Here is a 24,659-nt window from a genome sequence, read left to right on the forward strand (position 1 = left end):
GTGATAATGATAATGAATGTTATTGATGAATGTATTGTTGGGTATTTGTGATTGTTTTTAGAACTTATGGGTATAAGTCATGTTTCATATCTTTTTCAAAAAAAAAAAGTGAAATATGTTTTGAAAACTAATGTCCAAACACAATTTCATCTTCAAACCAAATTTCACCCAAATCAGATTTTTCAAAACAAATTTGAGAATTTATGGCCAAACTTCAGCTTAGATTGAGCTGGCATAAAATGCATATGATAGTTACTCCCTACAGGCTTGGCAAACCCCATCTACACATTTCATCTTTTATCAAAGCTAGCTTAGCCTTAGCAATATTGACTCTTTGCAGCTACACCAAGGCAAAGAACAAAATGCATTTACCAATTAAACACAAGGTAGCTTTACATTGGCATGTCCATCTACATATTACTGTCTAATGTACAATCTCGTTGCTCTTCTTTGAACATGTACAGTACATAGAACTTATACGTTATCTTACTTAAGGGGTCAAATCTTATGTATACAAGTTGAATTATAAAATTGGGCCCATGTAACATATGTCCTCATATGTTAAATTCATGTCGTCATCCTTAGGAAACTTGTACATTAGTTTCTGGCATTTCCCTCTCCATATATGAGTCATTTCTAAGTTTCTCATTGACATTCTTATATACCCAGTCATGGCAGATGAAAGTGAGATAATGAAGCTCGACCTCTTGCCGGAAGATTGTATCGTTCAACTTCTCTCCTTCACATCTCCTTATGATGTTTGTCACGCGTCGTTGGTCTCGACTATGGTTCGTGATGCAGCCATATCAGACTTGTTGTGGGAGAAATTCTTGCCATCTGATTATCGACAAATCATCTCAAGATTAGTGTTACCAATTAATTTTGCATCAAAGAAAGAGTTGTTTCTCAAGCTCTTTAGCCCTCTTCTCATCGATGGTGGTCGCAAGGTATGTACGTGCTTTGCTTTGTAATCCTGCTGTAAATTAACAAGACTAGTGAGATGGTTCTTTTCCAAGAAGACAATCTTTCTCGCACGCTCATATTCATAGAAAGCAAATAGATTGATATTTATTCGACAACAATATTAGCGAGTAATCTCAAATGATAAATTGATGATAAAGAACTCTTGCATCTTCTCATTTTCCTTTCTATAACATTACTGCAGACCTTTTCAATTGATAGAATATCAAGTAAAAAGTGTTATATGTTGAGTGCAAGGGAGCTATCAATTGCTTGGTCCACCAATCCCCTCTACTGGTGCTGGAAACCCCTTCTTCACTCAAGGTCCCCTTCTCCTTTAATTTCCTGTTTCTTTCAGTCCTTAATTAATGCCTACTATATCCCAAATATTAGTTATTTATTAGAAAATTAAGGACATAATCTCACAATTTGACTTTAATTTTCGGTAGCTCCTCAAAACTACCCTAATTAAATATATCCTATTTTATGCGTTGCAACAGATTTCCAGAAGGTGTGGAGCTTATAATGGTATGTTGGCTAGAAATTAAAGGAAAGATAAATACTCGAATGTTGTCTCCGCGTACAACATATGGAGCTTACCTCATTGTCAACCTGGCTGGTCGTGCTTTCGGCTTAGACTCCTTACCATCTGAGATATCTGTCAAAGTAGGAGGAGACCATGAATCCAAAGGAATTGTTTTAATACGTCGTAACTATACTAACAGTAGAAAACAAGAATTGGAAAGGGTTCTAATGAGACACAGGGCTGAGACATTGAGATCAAGAGTTGATAATAGAGGAGGGACAGAGCGTGCTTTAAGTGACAGAGGAGATGGATGGTTGGAGATTGAATTGGGTGAATTTTATAGTGATGGAGTCAATGATAAAGAAGTAACAATGTGCCTTAGAGAGGTCAAAGGTGAGCACCTCAAAGGAGGGCTTATTGTTGAAGGTATTGAGCTTAGACCCAAGTAATTTATTAGTAAAGGAATTTTTTTTTGTTTATGGGTTGATTGGTTTGTGTAAAAGCATTTTTGCACGAGCACTATTTCGGGTGTGTATGTTACAAAAAGTGCTCTCTTCGATTCGACAACTCAGACCGATGTTTGGTACATAATTTAACTGTCGAATTCTTCACTTAGTGTTCGAACAATTTTCTGTTCAATTCCTTCCTATAGTACTTTCTCCCTATCAATTTACGTGAATTTATTTTTTTAGTCTGTTTTAAAAAAATAATCACTTTCTGAATTTAAAAATAATTTAACTTTAAACTTCATTTTTTATCCTTATTGAAATAATTTATAGTCATACTAATATTTGTAATTTTTGTTGGACCACTAGTTCCAAAATTTTAGTATATTATTTCTTAAACTTTTGTTACCATTTAAATAAGTTCACATAAATTAAAAGGAGGAAATATTATATATGACATATAGTCAGACATCTCTATAACAACATCTCTATATAACAATCATTCACTATAAAAGTCAAATTTTTTCGGAACCGATTTTTATGTTATGTTATAATATATGTCCTTTATAACAGCACCTCACTATAGCAGCCAAAAAAATATCGAACCAAACGAGGTTATTATAAAAAGGTTTGACTGTATTTACATAGTATATCACCTGACCCATCCGTACCACCAAAATGGGCCCATATTTTGGGATCTTACCTGATTGGTCCCATATATATTGCATATATTTTGAAATAAAAATTTTCACGCTAAATAAAACCTAATCCCACCAGCCTTCACTTGTGTAACACTCCTCAAATCTATAAAAGTTTCAAGACGCACTAAATATAGAATTTTTTTTTTTAATATTGCCTTGAGTGCATAAATTTTTTACTTCTATTACGGATTTAAACCCTTATGGTTGACTTTTGAGTTACTTCTCTATTTATAAATAATGTGTATACAAGTAAGAGAATATTAATAATTTTAATATTACTAATTATTAAAAATAAGTAGCATTAATTATTAGTTAAGTTTAGAAGGAAAAAAAAAAAACAAGCCTAAAGCCCATAAAGTGGGAAGGCAAAAGGCTTAAAGCCTTAAACAATACAGAACTAACGTTCTGTTCATTCACGCAAATGCAGAAGGCTAAAAAGCCTTATACGAAAAAGAGAAACAAAATGCTACGAAACAGAGCAGAGGCTGCCTTGCTGCTCAATAATCACGCAGGCAACGGGAAGTTTTAGGTTTCTTTACAAATCACTAATTCTTGAGCTCAGGTATATAAAATTTCCTATTGTCAATTTTAAAATTTCCTATAAAATTCCCTATATATAAAATTCCTTATTGTCACTAATTCTTGAACTCAGGTATATAAAATTCCCTATTGTCAGAACAGAGGCCGCCTTGTTGCTTAATATACACGCAGGCAACGGGAAGTTCTAGGTTTCTTTATAAATCAATAATTCTTGAACTCATGTATATAAAATTACCTATTGTTAACTGTCCTACAGTAGTAGCAGGTAAGAATTGAATAGCTAATTTTCTTTTATTTCTGTATCAACAGTAAGTTCCATGTTTAGGTGAGAAACTTTAAAATTAATTAAAATGCACTGATTGTTGTAAAATCGATTGTTTGACGGGTATAAATTGGACTGGGCCCTACGTATTGGCTCGAGGAGTTTTGAGGTGAGTTGATACAACCATTTACTAAAGTTGTTTAACTCACAAAAGCACACATACAAGGTGTTTGCTGAATTGCTTAAAAGAGTTAATATTTACTTAATTGGAGAGAGTGAGTACTTATTAACTTAGAATTGTTCTAACTAAAGTTTAGATGATTCATTATGATATATGTGCATAAATTTTTAGATTTTTGTTGTCAAGACCGAAAGTCCCACCACAGGCATCGTGATGGCACTTAGTCTCTAAGACTAAGTAAGCCGATTTAAATTATAATTCAAGCCTTTTTTTAATTCAATACAAGTGTCAAAACTAACAGCGGAACAAAAATGAATATAACAACCTCCCAAGATTGGTAATACTGAGTTATGAACTCTAACTGAATACATAGAATGATCACGAGGACCAAATATACAATATTGTTTGATTAAAAATTAACAGTACAATGAAATGAACAAACTCCAAGGGACTGCGACGACCAAGCAGCTCTACCTTGAATCCTTGCGATCACACTCTAACTCTGTCCGGGTCCGATACCTCCACTACCTGGCTCTGCATAATAATGTGCAGAAGTGTAGTATGAGTATACCACGGTCGGTACCCAGTAAGTATCAAGACTAACCTCAGTGGAATAGAGACGAGGTACAGTCAAGACACTCACTAGTCTAATAACCTGTGCGATCTAGTATACAAAATAATACTGAAAAATAACTAGCAATGATAACAACAAAATCAACCAGTGATATAACAACAATGCAACAAGAACATCATAATTATTGCTCAGACGAATAAGGAACACAAGTACAACCAATTAATCAAGTCCTTCAAATATAAATTCTTTCGCCTATATGTTTTTCAAATAATATTCTTTAGGATATAATACTTTCCATTAAATATATTTTCAAGTAAAAGTCACCATGTGACACCTCATTTCACAATCATAAAAATTACGGGTCTCAGCCCACTTTCATATTTTCCACGGCACCTCGTGCCCATGTTTCTATCACCATCACACGGACAACTCACGTGTCAATAATAAAATCATCATATTTTCCCCGGCACATCATGCCCATATTATTTTTATAACTGCACGGACAACTCACGTACCAAAATATCAATGTATATAAGATCCGCAGGATCAATTTATTTTCAATAAAGTAACGTTGAAATCTTTAAATCAAGTAAGAAATCAACAAAGGAATGTATTTATTTTAGAAATCATCTGGGTGGAGAAAATAATATTTTAATTAAAATAAAACATCAGATAAACTACTTATTTGGATATAAAATTTATTAAATTAAAACATACTAGAATTCTTTTCTTTTATTTAAAACAACTCAATCATCAAAAACAAGTACAACCCAAAAATACAAATCCTTAAAGTCTCGTACGAAAAAGTCAAGATCAACACAATACATCAGGAAATACAAAACACTTAATATTAAGTGAAATAATACATCACGAAAAACACAAGAATTTACAAATTTCGAAAAAACAAAATAACCAAAGGCAAGTACAGCCATAGAGAAATATCAACAAAAGGGCACTCCCGAGGTACCGCCTCGTAGTCCCAAATCATAAATAAATTCACAATCTTTCATTTCTTTATATCAGCGCGGGAGCCTTCACATTAAAATTTAAAGAAAATATTGTTTTTTTCGAAATAGCATCCCGTGTTTTAGCCACCCTTATCACACCGCATGACTTCTAGTAGTTCCCCTACTAGCCATGCGTTTCGAGCCACCCTTATCTCACTGCATGACTTCTAGTAGTTCCCCTACTAGCCACGTGTTTCAAGCCACCCTTATCTCACTGCATGCGTATCAATATCACAATATTTTTCAAATCGCACCTCAAGTGCCCAAATATCACAGCATAATACAACTTGCACCTCAAGTGCTCACATATCACAAATTGCACATCAAATACTCAAATTTTATTACATATCACAAATTGCACATCAAGTGCTCAAATCTTACAACATATCACAAATTGCACATCAAGTGCTAAAATCTTTCAACATATCAGAAATTGCACATCAATTGCTCAATTCTTACAACATATCACAAATTGTACATCAAGTACTCAATTCTTACAACACATTATATTTCTATAATAAGAAGCCACGACTCGATCATAATGTACACAACATCTTAACAAAATGTTCGGGAGTGAACAACTCAACCGAATAATATTTCACAATTTGGTACTTTGCCTCAATATGATTCACGGCCTTTATAATTCAATACCAAATTTTCAACAACGTGAACTGACAAGTAATTCATCCAGGAACAACGCCTCTTTAAAATCAAAACCTCAGGAAATAAATAGATTTATTCATCTTATTAACTAAAATTTTTATTTAAATTATCTGTAGGTAAAATCAATAATGAAAGTATTTTCCATAAAAATGACAACTCAAACAAACACAGAATTCACATAAAAGTCAAGTGGCAATCACACCAAATTATTATATAAAAATAATCTCGGCAAAAAAGGAACGAGGCATGACAATAAGGGATTTAATAAGTTACAACAAATTTTCAACTTAATACTTAAGGGCGTCTACGAATTTCAACCGATATAATTTGCACATATAAACCAAGTACGTACTCGTCACCTCGCGTACATGATTATCAATTACACAATTTCCATATAATACTCAATGCCTAAGGGGTAATTCCCCCTACTCGAGGTTAGGCAAGATACTTACCTCGTTTCACAACTAATTTCAAGATTCCAATAAACCTTTGCCTCGCAAATTCGTGTCCAAAAGCTCCAAATCTAGTCACAAACAATTCAATATACTCTACACGAATCGTAGGAATTAATTCCATATAAAAATACAAATTTTCCAACAAAATCTGAAATTTAACTCAAAAATCGCCCGTGGGACCCACGTCTAGGAATCTGACGAAACTCACAAAATCCAATAACCCATTCAATTATGATTTCACTCATACCAATTTTATCAAATTCCGATATCGGATTGACCTTCAAATGTTCATTTTATATTTTTGGAAAACTTTACAAAAATCTGATTTTTCTTCCATAAATTCACGGATTCATGATGTAAATGAGTATGGAATCATGAAATAAAATCAATATAGGATAAGTAACATTTACCCCAATGTTTACCCATAAAAATCGCTCAAAAATCGCCCAAACCGAGCTCCCCAACTCTATTTTTGTCAAAAATGGTAGAAAATCCCCGTTTACAGGGCCTCAGCTATTTTGGGCGCCACATGTAGCATGGGGCACTACCTGTGGCTCTATTTACAGTACCTTTAAATATCCCAACGCCAGGGCTGGCTCCCCACGCTACCCTGGGCGCTGACGGCGACGAAAAATTATTCCTGACACAGAAATGGGCATAACTTTCTCATACGATGTCCGAATTCGACGATTCTTTTTTATATGGCTCCAAAATGTCACTACGGATCTAATGCTTCAATCAAAAACGAATTTGGAGCTCATTTTCTTAATGTGATACCACGTATTCTTGAAAAATCGATGTCGAAATATAGCAAATCAAGTCCGATTGACCTCAAATTTTGCACACAAGTCATAATACATCATATGAAGCTATTAAAGACTTAAAATAGTATAAGGGAGAGTAATAACTCAAATCGACAAGTCGGGTCATTACATTTTTGTTATTCTTATATGTCATTTTCATGTTGAAAATTCATGCAGAAGCAAGAATCTTTAGAATTACCATGCTTTACATTTAAGGATACCAGTACGAGTATGTATAGGTTGTTCCAAAAGATATTTTGACTTGAATGGTCAAGAAAGTTGATTTAGATCTTAGCGAGGTCACACAGAATAATTAGTTATTAAAGTATTTTTGGGAGTATCCTCTATTCTGAGAAGGGGTCATCGTCCAGGTCGAGAGTCCTGATCAAGGCGTTGACTTACTGAAACTACTTGTGCCAAAGTAGGGAGTACACGAGGCGAGGGTCTCGTTGCTGAGAATTTACTTAGCGAGGCTAAGGTATGATACATGAGCATTGAGAACCATGAAGCGAGTGGCACCTCGTGGATTGGGCCTATTCGATCGGGTTGAGATCAAACCCGTACCGATCACACGATGACTAAGACAGAAATAAGCCAGGATAGTTGGAACTCCCGAAGCATAAAGTGAAGTATTCTTTTTAGATAAGAAAGAAAAAGAAAAGAATTTCTTTTAGAATATTCATAAACTGTTGTTATGCAATTACTTTAGAATTGTTCTTAGAAACTTTATGTTTTCCATGCATTTAGAATCTTTGCTTGTAATGTATAGTTTATTAAAGTTTTGTTCCCTATCGTTGATACTCACTGAGTGCAATGGATGGTACTGACATTCTCTTTTGGGAGTCTGCGGTACAATGTAAGAACCGGTTTTGTAGGCGAGCATGCTATATATTAGGATTTCCCTCACTTCCAGTGCTATTCGTGAGCTCCGCTTTTGTTCGCGGAGTACTCCTTTGAGTCGTCATTATTTAGCTATTTCTTTGTTTACTTAGAGAACTGGCCAGGAGTCCTGAGCAGTGCGTCAGTTTATTTGTAGAGGCTTCATAGACACAGTCGGTGGGTTAAAATAACTTAGCAGTATTTCAGTAGTTACTACGAACAAAGTTTTGATATTGGTTATTTTAGACATTCAAATTAATTAAAAGTATTTGATTAAAGTGTTGCCTTGTTGTATATAAATTTGAAGTTATAATAGATTTGATAACCGCATATGGTTCGCTCGATCAAGTTTAGTGATCGGCTGCTGGTCACAGCTTGTTCAGAAAATGGATCGTGACAAATTTGGTGTCAGAGCATCAGGTTTATGGAGTCCTAGGAGTCTATGAAGCCGTGTCAGTAGCGTCTTATTTATGGGTATGAAGCGCGTCATACTTATAAATAGGTGGCTACAACCATTTATGAAAAGTCTCATTTTTTTCATACTTTAGATCGTGCAGTAGAGCCTACCTGTAAGAAATTATCTAATGTATTTGTTTCTCCAAAACTAGCAGAAATGGCTCATACTCGCAACTGTGACACCGACACTCAGGATGCTACTCAAGAAACTATTGCTACTATTATGGCTCAAGGTAGAACTAAGAAGGCTTCAACTCAGAAAATGAAGGGTAAATCCGCAAAAGGGGTCCAAGTACCCTGGGTTGAACATGAAGAAGGGGTGGAGCATGATAAGCAAGTACCTTAGGATCCAGTGCCAACCCCAACAATAGTTCCGGCTCAGACAACTATATCTCCAGAGGTGGGTCAGATATTTAATGTTGTCAACAGTGCTATGGAGATATTTAAAGCCTTCATGGCCAACCAGAACAAGAGAAGAGCTGAGATTCCACCTCAATAAGATAGACAGAACAATTCTGAGTCCTCAAGAGTGAATGAATTTTTGAAGTTGAGTCCTTCATTGTTCTGTGGTACTATAGTTGATGAAAATCCAATGTTGTGGCTGGAGGGAATCAAGAAAGCCCTCTGAGCGGTGAAGGCATTTGATGATTGAAGCTCTAGAGTTGGATGCCTACCAGCTTAGAGATGTGGTTGGAGCTTGGTTTGAGATGTGGGAAAAGGAAAGAGATGAAGATGATGATTCGCCTACTTGGGAAGAATTTGAAGAGGCATTCATGGCTAATTTTATACCAAAAGAGGATAGGGAAGCTAAGGCTACAGAGTTCAAGTAGCACAAGCAAGGGAATAAAAGTGTGCAAGACTACTACATGGAATTCATAAGTTTAGCTAAGCATGTTCCTCACTTTGTTAAGATAGAAAAAGCAAAGATCCGCAGGTTTGTTGGCGGTTTGGCTTACCACATTAAGGATACTACATCAGCTGCAGCGGTAAGAATGACAACTTTCTCCTCTGTTGTGGGTTTCGTCAAGCACTTTGAAAAAGACAGACAACAAAGGAGAGAAGAAAAAGAGTATAACAAGAAAGCCCAGACAACAGGCGGGTTTAGTGGTACATCCAGCGGAGGAGGAAAGTGTTCCTTCAATAAGAAGTCATTAGCACCAGCTTAGTCCAGTCATCAGTCAGGTGATGGATCTTCCTTCAAACGTACTCAGAGTTATGAAAACCAGTCTCGCCAGAATCAAAATTTTAGGACACCATCCTCATATAGCTAGAGTCATGTTGAGAAACAACAAGGTCTTTGTGGTACATGTAAGCGACAACATTCAGGTCAGTGCAAGCTCGGGTTGCGGAGACAATGGTCATATAAGAAAAACTGCCCAAAGTTGCAACGTAATTTCAATAGGGGATCAACTCATACTTCTAGTTCCTCAGCTACTACAGTGGCACCACCTCAGGCTCGTGGTTCTCATAATCAGGTCTGGGATGGAGCAGGCAGAGGTGCAGATCGAGTTACTTAGGGAGGGTGGAAACCCCATTTGTTTGCTATACTTGATCGTCATAGTGCAGAGGCATCTACAGAAGTTATTACAGGTATACTTCTAGTCTGCTCACATAATGCTTATGCCATAATTGATCCAGGTTTAACATTTTCGTACGTGACTCCATACTTTGCAATTAACCTCAGGCTAAACCCTGAACAGCTTAGTGAGCCATTCCTAGTATCTACTCTAGTTGGTGAGTCAGTGAAAGCCACAAGAGTCTATAGAGGTTGTATAGTTTCAGTTCAAGGTCGCAACATCGAGGCCGTTCTTATAGAATTAGAAATGGTGGATTTCGATGTGATCATGGATATGGTTTGGTTGTCTTCTTGCTATGCCATGTTAGATTTTCGTGCCAAGATAGTCAGGTTCTAACTTCCAAATGAAGAAATCGTAGAGTGGAAGGGTAGTTCAACATCGCTTGTAGGTAAGTTTATTTATTACCTTAAGGCACAACGAAAGATCGGTAAGGAGTGTCTCACCTATTTGGCTCACATCATTAATCCAGAATCAGAACCACTATCACACCCTTTTTTTCACCTCACTAACCCTTTAAAAGATATAAAGTGATTTTAAAAGTTCAAAAGAGTTTTCAAAAGCCTTCATTGCATTCCGAAAAAGTCCTACGTGATTTCAAGTCGAGTGAGCTTACATTAGTGGTGATGTACATGAGGGGCAAGCCTATGGTACTTAAAGCCATACTTGCAACATTCTTTTGAGAGAGATGAGTGAACCTTTTGCAAATCGTTAAATTGAGTGCTAAATTCTTAAGCGATATAGGAAAACACAGAGTAGAAGAGGAAGAGTTTGGGATCCACAATGACCTACATGAAAGAGTGAGCTTCCTTGATGAATAAATTCAACTCTTGATACTTAAGTGTCACATTAGAACTATTTGTGCATGAAAGTTTAACGTGTTTCCTTGTTGATAATTCATAAGTGGTGTAGGTAATTGCTGGTCCCAATTGATGTGTGAATGACTCACTTTTGATTAGCTGGAATGGCTCTTAACTTGTGGAGGTGGGAACTACTTTATTTGCTTGAGGACAAGCAAAAAATTAAGTTTGAGGGAGTTGATAAGTGGGGATTTTGACTACTTATTAGCGCCTTACTCATCAACTTGATAAGGAATTCTGCGGCCGTATTCATCACCTTTGTCCCTTACTCAGATCGTATGTATAAATAGTGAACTTAGGGTTACTGTACATTTTTTCCCTCTCTGGGCACTCAAAAACCTAACACATTGAAATCGTCTGTTCAATCATCTGACTTCTGACACACTAAATCCACATATGTGATCACTCATTTGCAATTGCTTCATATCTGGTATGCTTCAATTACTCGTAGAATGTTTCAATTTTTTTAGTTTAATTTATAATTTGTTAGGTACTTTTAGGCCATTTGTCAGTAGAATTCAATTTTACTACCATGTGGGCTTTAAACTGTGTTGGGTCAACTGGTAATTTCTCCATGGGGAATGGGTGAATTGATTTTCATGCTTAATTGTTACCATGTAGAATTTGTACAATCATTGAACAACCCTAGAATGTCTTCTCGTACTTGTTTTGAAATTTGCGGCCGCACAAGAAATTGTGCGGTCCGCAGAAGTTGAGATTAGGGTTCATTGGTGAAGCATGATTATGCGGCCTTACTTGAAATTGTGCGGACCGCAGAAATCCTATCGCGGCCGCAGAAAAGTGGGTGCGGCCGCAAATAGCCTAATTTCTATCATCAGAGAGTTGGCAATTTTGGGATATCTAATATGTATCCATAATGATAAAAGTGTGGACCGTACTCCAGTTCTGCAGTTGCACTAATGATTGTGCGGACCACAGTTCTAGTTCTGCGGCCACAAGATCAAATTGTGCGGTTCGCACAGCCCAGCGTGCGACCATACTTGTAATTATACGGACCACACTTCCCCACCCTGCAAGCTTGTTCTACAATGTGTGTTCACTGTCTGTTGAACTTGACTTACAACTGACTCATGTTGTTGCTTGTTTCAGAAAATGGTGAGATCTCGAAGCCGTGGAGATACGTCAAAGGGGAGGGGTGAACCTTCCATAGGCTAAGGCAAAAGTACTTTACCCCTCGCCTTCTAAAAGATAATCGCAAAGGCTACAGTCGGCCGAGGAAGAAATGTGAAGCCCTCCGAATATAGTTCTTATGCCTCATCTCGGGAAGCATCGGAGGGCGACTCAATTCAAGAGAAGACAACTGTCTAATCACAGCCACCGGGGAGGTACCAACTCCGGGACGAGTCGTCCACATCAAATAGCACCTTCGAGGGTTCGCAGAGTGCCAGTTAGGCTTCAGAGCCCTCCTCTACACTTGTCCCTGAGGCACCAGCGAATACTGCTGATGATATTCCAGATGATGGCCAAGGGGGTGATACTACAGTTGCCGACCTTGAGAGGTCGAAGAAGAAATATGTATGGGAGGACTGTTTCGTCAGTCTAGCTACTTTCACTAGCTTCCATGGATGGTGTCCGGTGAAATCACTCACTCTTGAGCGACAGTTCCAACATAAAGATCTTGACAAGTACAAACCAATAGTATTGAGACAGCCTCAGTGCCTCCCATCTCGACTTTGAAGCCGGTGCCTATGCCTTCTACTCCACTTTCTGCACTGCGAGCCTCCCAGACACTGGATGCAGACAGCTACTGCAATGTTGTCTGACAGATCCAGTCATGTTGCAGCACAATCATCTATTCCACCCACAGTTGAAGAAACCTTGAAGAAGCTCTTGGAAAATCAAAACACTCTAGTGCAGTATGGGTCAGTGATAGAAGAGTTGGGAAAGGAAGTGAAGAAGATGCGGAAGTCCCAGGCCTCCAAGAAGTCAGTGGACAAGCTCCGGCGATAGGTTACCAAGATTGCAGCAGCCGGAGACATTCTATTTGATATGCTAATAGACCCGCACCACCCTGGCCCAGATCCTACAGCACATGCAGCACCAGTTGGCCAGTCTAAGGAGCCAGACACTACTGCTGACACTGCTGAGGTAGTCCGTTAGATGTTCACCAACCCAGCCCTCCCGGACTTTAGGATGATGAGATCCAAATGGATGAGGCTGAGGTCGGTGCCACTGCTGGGGACACAGATATGGCCACAGAGCCATAGGGAGTTTTCTTCACTCTCACCTTTATTTTACTCCTATTTTGTTAAGCATTAGGGACAATGCTTAATTTTATTTGGGGGGTGGAGTTTCTTTGACACATTTTAATGATTATGTATTTTGATAACTATGAGACATTTGGCCTATAATTAACTTAATATTATTTTCTTCTTCTTTCTCATTATGTATATATTCTCTCTACTCTCTCATTATGTATATTCGTTACACTTTCAATAATTTTTTCTTTGTAGCCTATTTATGCTTGTTTTCTTATTAGTTAGTGTTCAACTAAATAACTTCTTTTTGAATTAGTAAATTCTTCTAGATTTAATAGCTTCTTTCTATGTTTTAGTGGATAATGAGCCTTTGATTTTCTTAATGCCACGGTTATTTTGAAAGGTAGTTTTTGTGTGAACCGTGTGACTCTTTCCAACGATGGATGGCGTGACAACCTTCTTAAGGAACTGAGTCTGTTTTGGTGTTTAGGTAATAATAGTAGTAGTAATGAATAAAAAGACCTAATTGAGTCATCCTCGAAGAGTCAAACATTCTTCACTTGGCACCAACACACGTAACTACGTGCTTATGGTTAAAAATAAGGTTTTTGGAAAGAAATAGCTCTAGTTAGTGATCTTCTAACTCTTGTGTTGACTTAGGCAATCATCGAGTGGTTTAATCAAACCATAATGATTTTCAATCTTGAATATGGTCTTTGTGGGCCTTCGACTCTATCCTCTTTAATAATCCAGCTTCGTTAGAGGTGAGATGTTTGTGTTGCAAGTCTAAGTACCCGTGCGAATGGTCTAGAACTTGGCCCGCTTGAAGTTTTCCATTGCTCACCAATATTGTTATCCCTAGTCGACCCATTTGAGCCAAAAACCCTTCTCATTTGATAACCATGTTACAAGCCTTTACCCGTTTTGTCATGACCCTCTCTTGGCAACCGAGCTTTCCTTAACACTCTTGTGAAATAATTGGCTAAAAACATAAGTTTAGGGGAGAGACGGGGAACTTGAAAGAGGTATCAAGGAACAAAAAGAAAAGAAATGATGAGAAGGAAAGGCAAGAAAAGGAAGGAACAAAAAAGAAAAGTGCAAAAAGAAAGTGAATAAGTTGAAGAGTTGATGGAATTCAAAGAAAAGTAATGATGCAAAGCATGGATAAATCAAAAGAGGGAGGAAATGAATATCATGATCAAGAAAGAGTGATGTTAAGTCTCTATAGTTCCCCAAGGAAAAGAAAATGCCTCAAAGAGTTGGCAAAGCATGAGCCTAGAAAAGAAAATGGAGTGCATAAGGAAAGATGAACATGTTCTATCATAGCATATCCAACCTTAGTCCAAAATCCTTCATTGCATTCCGAAAAATCCCTACGTGATTTCAAGATGAGTGAGCTTACATTAGTGGTGATGTACATGAGGGGCAAGCCTATGGTACTTAAAGCTGTACTTGAGACATTCTTTTGAGAGAGATGAGTTAACCTTTCGCAAATCTTTGGATTGAGTGCTAAATTCTTAAACGAGATAGGCAAACGGAGAGTATAGGAGGAGGAGTTTGGGATCAACAATGACCTATATGAAAGAGCGAGCTTCCTAGATGAATAAAGTCAACTCTTGATGCTCAAGTGTCACATTAGAACTATTTGTGCATGAAAGTTTAACTTGTTGCCTTGTTGATAATTCATAAGTGGTGTGGGTAATTCTTGGTCCCAATTGATGTGTGAATGACTCACTTTTGATTAGCTAGAATGGCTCTTAACTTGTGGAGGTGGGAACTACTTTATTTTCTTGAGGACAAGCAAAAACTTAAGTTTGGGGGAGTTGATAAATGGGGATTTTGACTACTTATTAGCGCCTTTTAGCTTTTGTTTTAGTCCAAAAAGGAGTAATCTGAACTCAAGGACATAAAAGGCACAGAAGATCAAAAGTGCGAACCGCAGAATATCATCTGCGGCCGCATGTTATGAAGGAAAAGCCATCAAAGTTTGGTGCAAAGTGCGGTCCGCACATGAATTGTGCGATCGCAAAAGCTAAGCCAGAGCAAAGTTCAGAGAAGGTGCATTCCAAGGCCCCCAGAAGTGCGGACCGCACAATAATTGTGCCACCACAGAAGAAGAGTTATGTGGCCGCAGATGAAAGAGTGCAGACTGCAGAAGAGCAAGGTGCGGCCGCACATGTAAAAGTGCGGACCACAGATAGAGTGCATTGCGGCCGCAGGTCAGAATTATGCGGCCGGAGACTTCAAATCCTGACAAATTGAAGAAAAGTGCAGACCGCACATGGAATTGTGCGGTCGCAGAACCTCCCGAAGGGCATTTTTGTCCGAAATTTTTAGCCCAGTATAAATAAATGAGTTTCACATTTTTAGGTCAACTTTTGACATCAGCTGCTACAATAGCCGTTTCCTTTTACTCTTTTTAGTAGTTTTCATATTTTGAGCTGTTTTAACTTAGATTTTATCATTTTTATCTTACAATATGAGTTTAATTATCATTTCTTCTTCTATTTCTTCCATTTCAAGCATGAGTAGCTAGATGTTTACTAGGGTTGTGACCCAATCCTAGTGTATAAACTTAATAGGTGTTTGATTTAATACTTATTTATGGTTGGGTGTTTATTATTTAGCCATGTTCTTGCTTTTATTGTGGAATTAATGGTTGCAAACATTAGTTCATGCCTATTTGACTTGGTCTCTACTTGACAAAGAGAGACTTAGTCTAGGAAAACTTGGCTAACAAGAAGTTGGGTCAATCGAGAGATTGATAATCCCAATTAAAGGGTTCAATCTAGAGATAGTAATAACCCGACTTGAGCTATTATCAACCGTTTTATTCAATACCCATTTGGACTTGAGAAAGCCAAATTGGGCAAAATCACTCTCTGACCTAGAGGTATTGAGTGGGTAATAGAGTGTTGATAGCTGTAATACATCCTGATCAATAAAACAAGCATTAAGGTTTGTATCCCATTAGGTAAACACCTAGGTGAAGGTCATAGCCCTAGGCTTTTTACAATATTTGAAAAACAACAAAAACAATCTCTTTGTTTTATTTCCCAACTTGCAATTGCAGTTTTAAATTAGACTTTAAAACAACCTCATTTTGTGGAAGAGTAAACTTAGATATTCAAACTCTCACGCTACAATATATACTACTAACTCCCATCTATAGCTCCCTGCGGAATTCGACCCCGACTCTTGGTGGTTATTATTATTGTATCGATCGTTTTCATAACCTTGAATTGAGATGTGAAATTAGACGAGATCGGAGAGGCAATGTGGGGAATGAGGTGCAGGTGAAGTTTGTTATGGAGAGATAAGATGGGGGTCCACATTTAAAAGAGTGGAAAGAATTTTTATTTTTTTCTTATAAATCAACTTTTCTTTTTCTCAAACAATAAATAAAAGAAATGTGCATGAGACTTCAGAACAAAAATGAAGAAAAAATATTGGCACGTTCTTCCTTTCTTTTCATGATTTTCATTTTTATTAAAAATAAATACTTAAAAATTGCTGGACAAAATACTAATTAGCTAGAATAGAGGAAAATATTTTTTTAGTTTTTAGTTTTTTAGAAAAAATGAAGCAAAAAGTTAAAATTTAAACTCTAAAATGTGTAAAATTTCGGGAAAGGTCAAAAATTATATGTCTACAGCTGCCCCTCTGTGACTGGAAACATGAAGATTTTTCAGACAAAGAACAACGAGACAAGTTTTTTGACCCGACCCTTATTTAAAAAAAGAGAATAGAACTAAAAGAAAGGAGTGACCGGGTCCGGGTTTTGGACAGCCTACATATCCCGGGTATAAGGGAATCAGATCACGTATAGTTCCATAGTGAATGAAGTAATGGAGTATGTGGAGATGATGGGAGAGTCGAGTTAGGTACCGTTCGAGGTTCCAGTCCGCGGTCCCTTCCATTACATCAAAAATAAAAGCAAATATTACAGCAAAAATAAAAGAAAAATACAAGATCTTATCTACTTCTTGTCTTGAATCTTCCTTGAATATTCAACAAGAATCTGAAAATCAATCCTATTCTTCAGGTGGGCATGCATCCTGCTAACTTGAACTTGAAGAACTGAAAGTTGACCCTATTCTTCAGGCGGGCATCCTGCTGCTTGCACTTGAAATAAACTTGAACTTGGAGTAGACTTGAGCTTGCAAACCTTGTTCTTCAGGCAGGCTCGTGCTACTTCTGATTTGAACTAAAAAATCATAAATTGTTGAAGAAATAACAAAAAAATTCTTTTGTCCCTTCCAGCCGATCAGAAAATAAAGAAATGGTTAATATATTCAAGATAATTACGTATTTATAAAATACCATCTCAATTCATCCTATTTCATCAGATATGAGATATGATATGGTTCTGAAGGATGAACCGGATATGGACAGTTCCAATAAGATTTCATTCTTGAACAAAAATTTCTTTTTTGATTTATTTCATCTATCCCATGACCGGAACAGGGAGGGATACACGTTACACTATGATTTTGAATCAGAAGAAAGATTTTAAAAAATGACAGATCTATTCATTCTATCAATAACGGAGCCGGATCTGGTGTATCATAAGGAATTTGCCTTTTCTATTGATTCCAACTTGAGGTTGCCCCTATACTTCAAGCGGGATCCTTCTGTCTATGACTTGAACTTGAAAACTGAAAGTTGACCCTGTTCTTCAGGCGGGCTCTTGGTACTTCTGACTTCAACTGCATTTTCAGGTGAGCTCTAGCTTTTTCAACTTGAAAATTGAAAGTTGATCCTGTTCTTCAGGTGGGATCCTACTACTTGAACTTAGAAGAAACTGAAAGTTAACCCTGTTCTTCAGGCGGGCTCCTGGTGTTTCTCTAATTTGAACATAAAACCGATTTCTGAAATATTGACCCTCGTTCTCCAAGTGGGTGCCTACAATTAAAACAAACAAAACAAACAAAAGTTTCTACCCAATTTGTACTAGGAAGATTTGTGAGTTGTTAGCAAAACTTTAAATCACCTATGCTATTGATGCAATAATGAGAGTAAAACTAAAGACTCGACTAGGATGAGTGTCACCTGTGAGTAAAACCAAGAAAATTTTGACTAGCAAATGCGTCTATTAAAAATAAAACCTAAATAACCCAAACTAGGAAGTGCGTCTCCTAGGAGTGAAACTTGAATGACCCAAACTAGGAAGTGCGTCTCCTATGGATGAACTCAAACGACCCAAACTAGGAAATGCATATCTTAGGGGTGAAATCTAAATTTAGGAAGTGTGTCTCCTAAAAGAATAACCTGAAAGACACAGACTAGGAAGTGTGTTTCCTAGGGGTGAAACTTGAATGAACCAAACTAGGAAGTGCATCTCCTAGAGGTGAAACTTGAATGACTCAAACTAGGAAGTGCGTATCCTAGGGATGAAACTTGAATGACCCAAACTAGGAAGTGCGTCTCCTAGGGATGAACCTGAATAACCCAAACTAGGAAGTGCGTCTGTCACGACCCAAAATCCAACTAGCCATGATGGCACCTAACCTCACCCGCTAGGTAAGCCAAATAACAATAATCTGATTTAATTAATATTTAAATGACTCTAATACACTCCCCAAGGACTGGTAGTACAAATCATGAGCTTCTAAGAATAGAGTTTACAAAGCTTCTATGAAGTAAATACATCATCTGTTTGAAAAGTACATAAACAGAGTTTTGTGAATCTAAGGCTACCATGAACAAAAGGCAGCTACAACCGGAATGTAGTTACATCTTCAGATCCAGCTCCCCAACGAACACAGCAACATCAGCAGCCAACATCTGCACGCAAGGTGCAGAAGTATAGTATGAGTACTACCGACCCCATATACTCAATAAGTAATAAACCTAACCTTAGATTGAAAGTAGTGACGAGCTTGTACCAAGGTCAGGTCCCAACTTCAATAACCAACAATAGTTCATAACAACTTAAACAAGTAATACCAGAAGTAACTCAACAATCGAATGCTCAACAAAAACATGATTTCTGAAAATAGTTCTGTCTTTCAAGTACATCAATGAAACCCAAATCATTTACCAAAGTTGCCAAAAATATGAATAAGTTTGAAAACAATAATTTTCCCAAAATCCTTTCAATAATAAATAAGATGTTTCATTTTTTTCTTTTCAGATAACCAGTATAAAATAAATGCATCACTATGCCCATCTGCCAACATGTGTGAGAAATCATGAATGATGTAATATCATAAACATGAGGAAAAATATATCTTTATGCATGTATCTCAAGTACGCATGTCAAATGCAATGCATCTCAATGATGAGCTCATGTACTCACACTCTCAGAGTACTCAATCTCACTGTCTCACATTCTCTCTCACTATGCTCAGCACACTCAATCACACAGCGCTGTACAATACCTGCTACGGCATGCAGCCCGATCCATATTTATAGTCGACTGTGCTCACTGGGGGTGTGCATACTCCGGAGGGGCTCCTACAGCCCAAGCGCTATAATCCGCACGGACAACTCACGTGCTGCATGGACAACTCACGTGCCATAATATCAATATCTGGATCCGCACAGACAACTCACGTGCTATAGTATCAATATCTAGATCTGCACGGACAACTCACGTGCTATAATAAGCCAATCTGGCCTGCTGCGGCGTGCAGCTCGATCCCATAATAATAAAGTATATAAAGCCAATATGTCTTGCTGCGGCGTGTAACCCGATCCCATAATTATCCTCACAATCAGGCCCCTCGGCCTCACTCAGTCATCAATCTCACCAGTCTCTTTCTTATGGGCTCACAATTTCATGAAAATAGCTCGAAAATGATGACATAATGTATCAATAAATAACAACAGAGACTGAGATATGATATGTAATGACATGAATATGACTGAGTATGAATTTTCAATTTAAAACAAATAATTCACAGTAATACGACCTTTGTGGGTCCTAATAATACCGGCACATAGCCTCAACATAATTTTTAATATGATTCTCAGCTCAATTTCTTCAACACATAAAACTACATAGAAAATGCCAAGATTATTTGACTATAAAATTTCACGGAAACAATTACGTCACAATTTTTATAGTGCACGCCCACACGCCCGTCACCTAGCATGTGCGTCACCTCCCAAAAATTCACATAATACATATATTCATGGTTCATACCCTCGGCTCCAAGATTAGAAGAGTTACTTACCTCGAACAAGACGAATCCAATGTCGAGCAAGCTAAACAATGCTCCAGAAATTCCATTCTGCGCGTATCAACTTTCGACGGCTCGAATCTAGCCACAATTAATTTGATTCAGTCCCCAAAATTATAGGAATTAATTCCATATCAAAATACTAATATTTTCCACAAAATTCAAAATTACACCCCAAAAATCACCCGTGGGGGCCACATCCCGGAATCCGACAAAGTTATAAAATCTGATAGCCCATTTAACCATGAGTCTAGCCATACCAATTTTACCAAAATCCGACCTCAACTCGACCCTCAAATCTTCAAACTCCGAAAATACTACAATGCTCCAATTGATTAAAATATCCAAATATCACCCACAATTCAATACCTACCATTAGATATCCCAACTACATCAAAATAAATACGAAAAGATTCATAAATATCCAGTTAGGCTTCATAATTTGCAACAAGCATTCAACCATCTCAAATTATCCAATAGGCTCATCTATTAGCCTATTCAATTCCATTCTTATCATTTAATACTCATTTGGAGTCATTAATAATACTATGTTAATTATCCAACATCATTAAGTCACTATTCATTGTCTTCTCCAACAAAACCCTATGTTCAAGAACACCCATTTCAAGAACTAGTATTGTATCTTGTCAAAATGGTGATTCCTTATTCAATTCGTTCATCAATTAAGTTATCAAGTCTATTGGAATCATTAGAAACTCAAAACAATTCCTTTTATATCAATTCATCACTATTCATCTTCTTCTTTGCCCAAAATATTATTTTTAAGACCCTCCTTTAGGGTTCATACAATATCCCATTACAACTTCAAATAAAACTCATAAACATGATACCCATACTCCAATATAACATATATATGAAGCTCAAGTGAAGGGATTACCTCTTGGTGGAAGAATCTAACTTTTTTTCTTTTTGGTGTTCTTGAAGATTCAACCCATTTCCTATGGATTTGATCCATAATAATGTTAGTATTATCACTAAATGATGTTATATAATCATCCTTGTACCAAAATAACTTACCTTGAAGTGTATCCATGGTGGAAGAGCTCCTCATTCTCTCTAGAAATCCATTCCAAGATGAAGAACTAACCCATTCTCTCTCTAAACCCACGTTTTCAGCTCTTAAAATGACCCTTGAAGCTACTGGATTTGCCTATGCAATGCTGCGTAGGCTACGCTGCTATGATGCGTAGGCTACGCAAGACTCGCGTAGCTGTTCTGCCATCCTTTAGTAAAAACGTCATAACTTCTTGTAGGAATCTCCAAATGACAAACGGTTTGAAGCATTATAAACTAGACACATAGATATTTCTTTTTATATGTTATAAACCATATAACTCTTCATATGTTGCGAGCTATACTCGTTTTGAAACTAGGTCTTGTGCGAACTCACTTGAAACTTTATTCCATCATACAATTTTCAACTTGACTTAGCTTTAGTTCTTAGACCATAAACCATTCTTAATACACCTCATATATATATATATATATATATATATCATCATTATCAATTGATATCATTCAAATTATCAGTCTTGTTCATACCCGAATTAATATAATTAGCACCCGCCAATCTTCTTAATGGTCTTAAAACTTTTCGAAATTTTTCGGGATGTTACAGCGTCTCCCAGTGGTGAAATCTCAATTTAGGAAGTGCATCTCCTAAAAGAATAACCTGAAAGACCCAGACTAGGAAGTGCGTCTCCTAGGGGTGAAACTTGAATGAAACAAACTAGGAAGGGCATCTCCTAGAGGTGAAACTTGAATGACTCAAACTAGGAAGTGCGTCCCTTAGGGGTGAAACTTGAATGACTCAAACTAGGAAGTGTGTCTCCTAGGGATGAACCTAAATGATCCAAACTAGGAAGCGTGTCTCCTAGGGGTGAAAATTTAATGACTCAAACTAGGAAGGACGTCTCATAGAGGTGACACATGAATGACTCAAATTAGGAAGTGCATCTCCTAGGGGTAAAACTTGAATGAATCAAACTATGAAGTGCGTCTCCTAGGGATGAACCTGAATGACCCAAACTAAGAAGTGCATCTCCTAGGGGTGAAAATTGAATGACTCAAACTAGGAAGTGTGTCTCCTAGGGTAAACTTGAACAACTCAAACTAGGAGGTGCATCTCCTAGGGGTGAAATCTCAATTTAGGAAGTGTGTCTCCTAAAAGGTATAACCTCAAAGACTTAAACTAGGAAGTGTGTCTCCTAGATGTGAGATTGAGCTTGAGAAAAACTATAAATTGACCCTATTCTCCAGGAGGGACCCCTGAACTCAAGGAAAGCTAATCATTAACAACTTTAAAAAATTAAAAACTGGCCCTATTCTCTAGGCGGGACCCCTGAGTTTAAGAAAAGCTAAAGATTAACAACTTAAGAAGACTAAAACTAACCCTATTCTCCAAGCGGACCCCTGAACTAAAGAAATTCTAACAACTTAACATAATTAAAAACTAACCCTATTCTCTAGGTGGGACCCCTGAACTCCAGGAAAGCTAAAGATTAACAATTTAAGAAAACTAAAACTGAACCTATTCTCCAGGCGGGACCCCTGAACTTAAGAAAAGCTAAAGATTAAAAACTTAAAAAATATAAAACTGGCCATATTCTCCAGGCGGGACCCCTGAACTCCAGGAAAGCTAAAGATTAATAACTTAAGAAAACTAAAACTGACCTTATTCTCCAGGCAGGACCCTAAACTTAAGAAAAGCTAAAGATTAACAACATAAGAAAAATAAAACTGACCCTATTCTCTAGGCGGGACCCCTGAGTTTAAGAAAATCTAAAGATTAACAACTTAAGAAAACTAAAACTAACCTTATTCTCTAGGCGGGACCCCTGAACTAAAGAAATGCTAACAACTTAAGATAATTAAAAATTGGCCCTATTCTCCAGGCGGGACCCCTGAACTCTAGGAAAGCTAAAGATTAATAACTTAAGAAAACTAAAACTGACCATATTCTCCAGGCGGGACCCCTGAACTTAAGAAAAGTTAAAAATTAAAACTTAAGAAAAATAAAACTGACCCTATTCTCCAGGCAAGACCCCTGAACTAAAGGAATGCTAACAACTTAAGATAATTAAAAGCTGACCCTATTTTCCAAGCGGGGCCCCTGAACTCCAAGAAAGCTAAAGACTAACAACTTAAGAAAACTAAAATTGACCCTATTCTCCAGGCGGGACCCCTGAACTCCAGGAAAGCTAAAGATTAACAACTTAAGAAAACTAAAACTAACCATATTCTCCAGTCGGGACCCCTGAACTTAAGAAAAGCTAAAGATTGCTTAAGAAAAATAAATTTGGCCATATTCTCCAGGCGGGACCCCTGAGTTTAAGAAAAGCTAAAGATTAACAACTTAATAAAACTAAAACTGACCATATTCTTCAGGCAAGACTCCTGAACTCCAGGAAAGCTAAAGATTAACAACTTAAGAAAACTAAAAATGACCCTATTCCCCAGGCGGGACCTCTGAACTTAAGAAAAGCTAAAGATTAACAATTTAAGAAAAATAAAACTAACCTTATTCTCCAGGCGGGACCCCCGAACTCAAGGAAAACTAAAGATTAGAAACTTAAGGAAACTAGAAACTGACAACTCAGGAAAAACTAAGATGCGGCCCTATTTTTCAGGCAGGGCCCTGAACTTAAAGAAAGCTAAAGATTCTTCTCAACTAGAGAGAATGCCTAGGTGGTATGGTTCTTCTCAACTAGAAAAAATGCCTAGGAGGAAATGATCTTCTCAACTAAGAAAATACCCGGGGGTAATGAGATTCTCAAACAACCTATGCTTCAACTAAAACAACCACAAGATTTGTTTTCTTTTTTTCCTTTTTTTAATAAAAAAAAATTGGTTGACTCGTGACAAACTTGTAAGCTAACTTTTAAGCATTGTTGTTTGACTTGGCTTGCCAGGGTTGATTTGCATTGGTTTCAAAGAAGGTCCAAAGTGATTTGCCCATGGGATTCGGCCAAGTTTGTTCACGTCACTTCACTCAAATTCCCAAAATTAATTCATTCTTTTCAGTTGTATTGCCAAACAAGTTATTTCCCTTTCACTTGGATTATCGAATTGAGTGTCTCTTTCACATTGATTGTCAAACTGATCACCTCCCTTCCTAATTTGGGACCTCTTTGTAGCAAATTTGAAAATTATTTCTTGCTTGTCTTGAGCAAAAGAAGAAGAACAAATATACAAGTAAAAATCAAAGAGAGTGGTGTATGATGAGATTCTACTGAGAAGAAGGAGAACTTATCTAAAATGAAGAATAAGGCAAAGGAATGTGACATGCATTTAGACCAATAACTTGATTTGTCCATCTTTTCAAACTTGTTGGCTCATCAAATCC

General features: G+C 37.2%; 1 protein-coding gene across 3 annotated transcripts; it reads left to right on the forward strand.

Annotated features, from left to right (window-relative positions):
* Window positions 1-237: 237 nt before the first annotated feature.
* On the forward strand, window positions 238-3,608 carry LOC104096568 (F-box protein PP2-B15). Of its 3 annotated transcripts, XM_009602949.4 has the most exons (6): window positions 238-386; window positions 670-947; window positions 1,166-1,284; window positions 1,461-1,912; window positions 3,057-3,195; window positions 3,286-3,608. In XM_009602949.4, exons 2-6 carry the CDS (start codon window positions 672-674, stop codon window positions 3,359-3,361), a joined length of 1,062 nt encoding a protein of 353 aa, XP_009601244.2. In that variant the 5' UTR covers window positions 238-386; window positions 670-671; the 3' UTR covers window positions 3,362-3,608. The 3 variants fall into 3 exon arrangements, with proteins under 3 accessions (XP_009601244.2, XP_033512111.1, XP_009601245.1); XM_033656220.2 differs by lacking the exon at window positions 238-386 and having other exon boundaries at window positions 420-947; XM_009602950.4 differs by lacking the exon at window positions 238-386 and having other exon boundaries at window positions 427-947; window positions 3,061-3,608.
* Window positions 3,609-24,659: the final 21,051 nt, after the last annotated feature.

Source organism: Nicotiana tomentosiformis, chromosome 1 (genome assembly GCF_000390325.3).
Source record: "Nicotiana tomentosiformis chromosome 1, ASM39032v3, whole genome shotgun sequence".
Taxonomy (NCBI): Eukaryota; Viridiplantae; Streptophyta; class Magnoliopsida; order Solanales; family Solanaceae; genus Nicotiana; species Nicotiana tomentosiformis.

Coding starts and splice junctions, on each gene's coding strand:
- LOC104096568 (XM_009602949.4), top strand. CDS start 672: ATGGCAGATGAAAGTGAGATAATGAAGCTCGACCTCTTGCCGGAAGAT. Junction 1,285..1,460: donor AAACCCCTTCTTCACTCAAG/GTCCCCTTCTCC, acceptor GCGTTGCAACAG/ATTTCCAGAAGGTGTGGAGC. Junction 1,913..3,056: donor AGGAGGGCTTATTGTTGAAG/GTATTGAGCTTA, acceptor ATTCACGCAAAT/GCAGAAGGCTAAAAAGCCTT.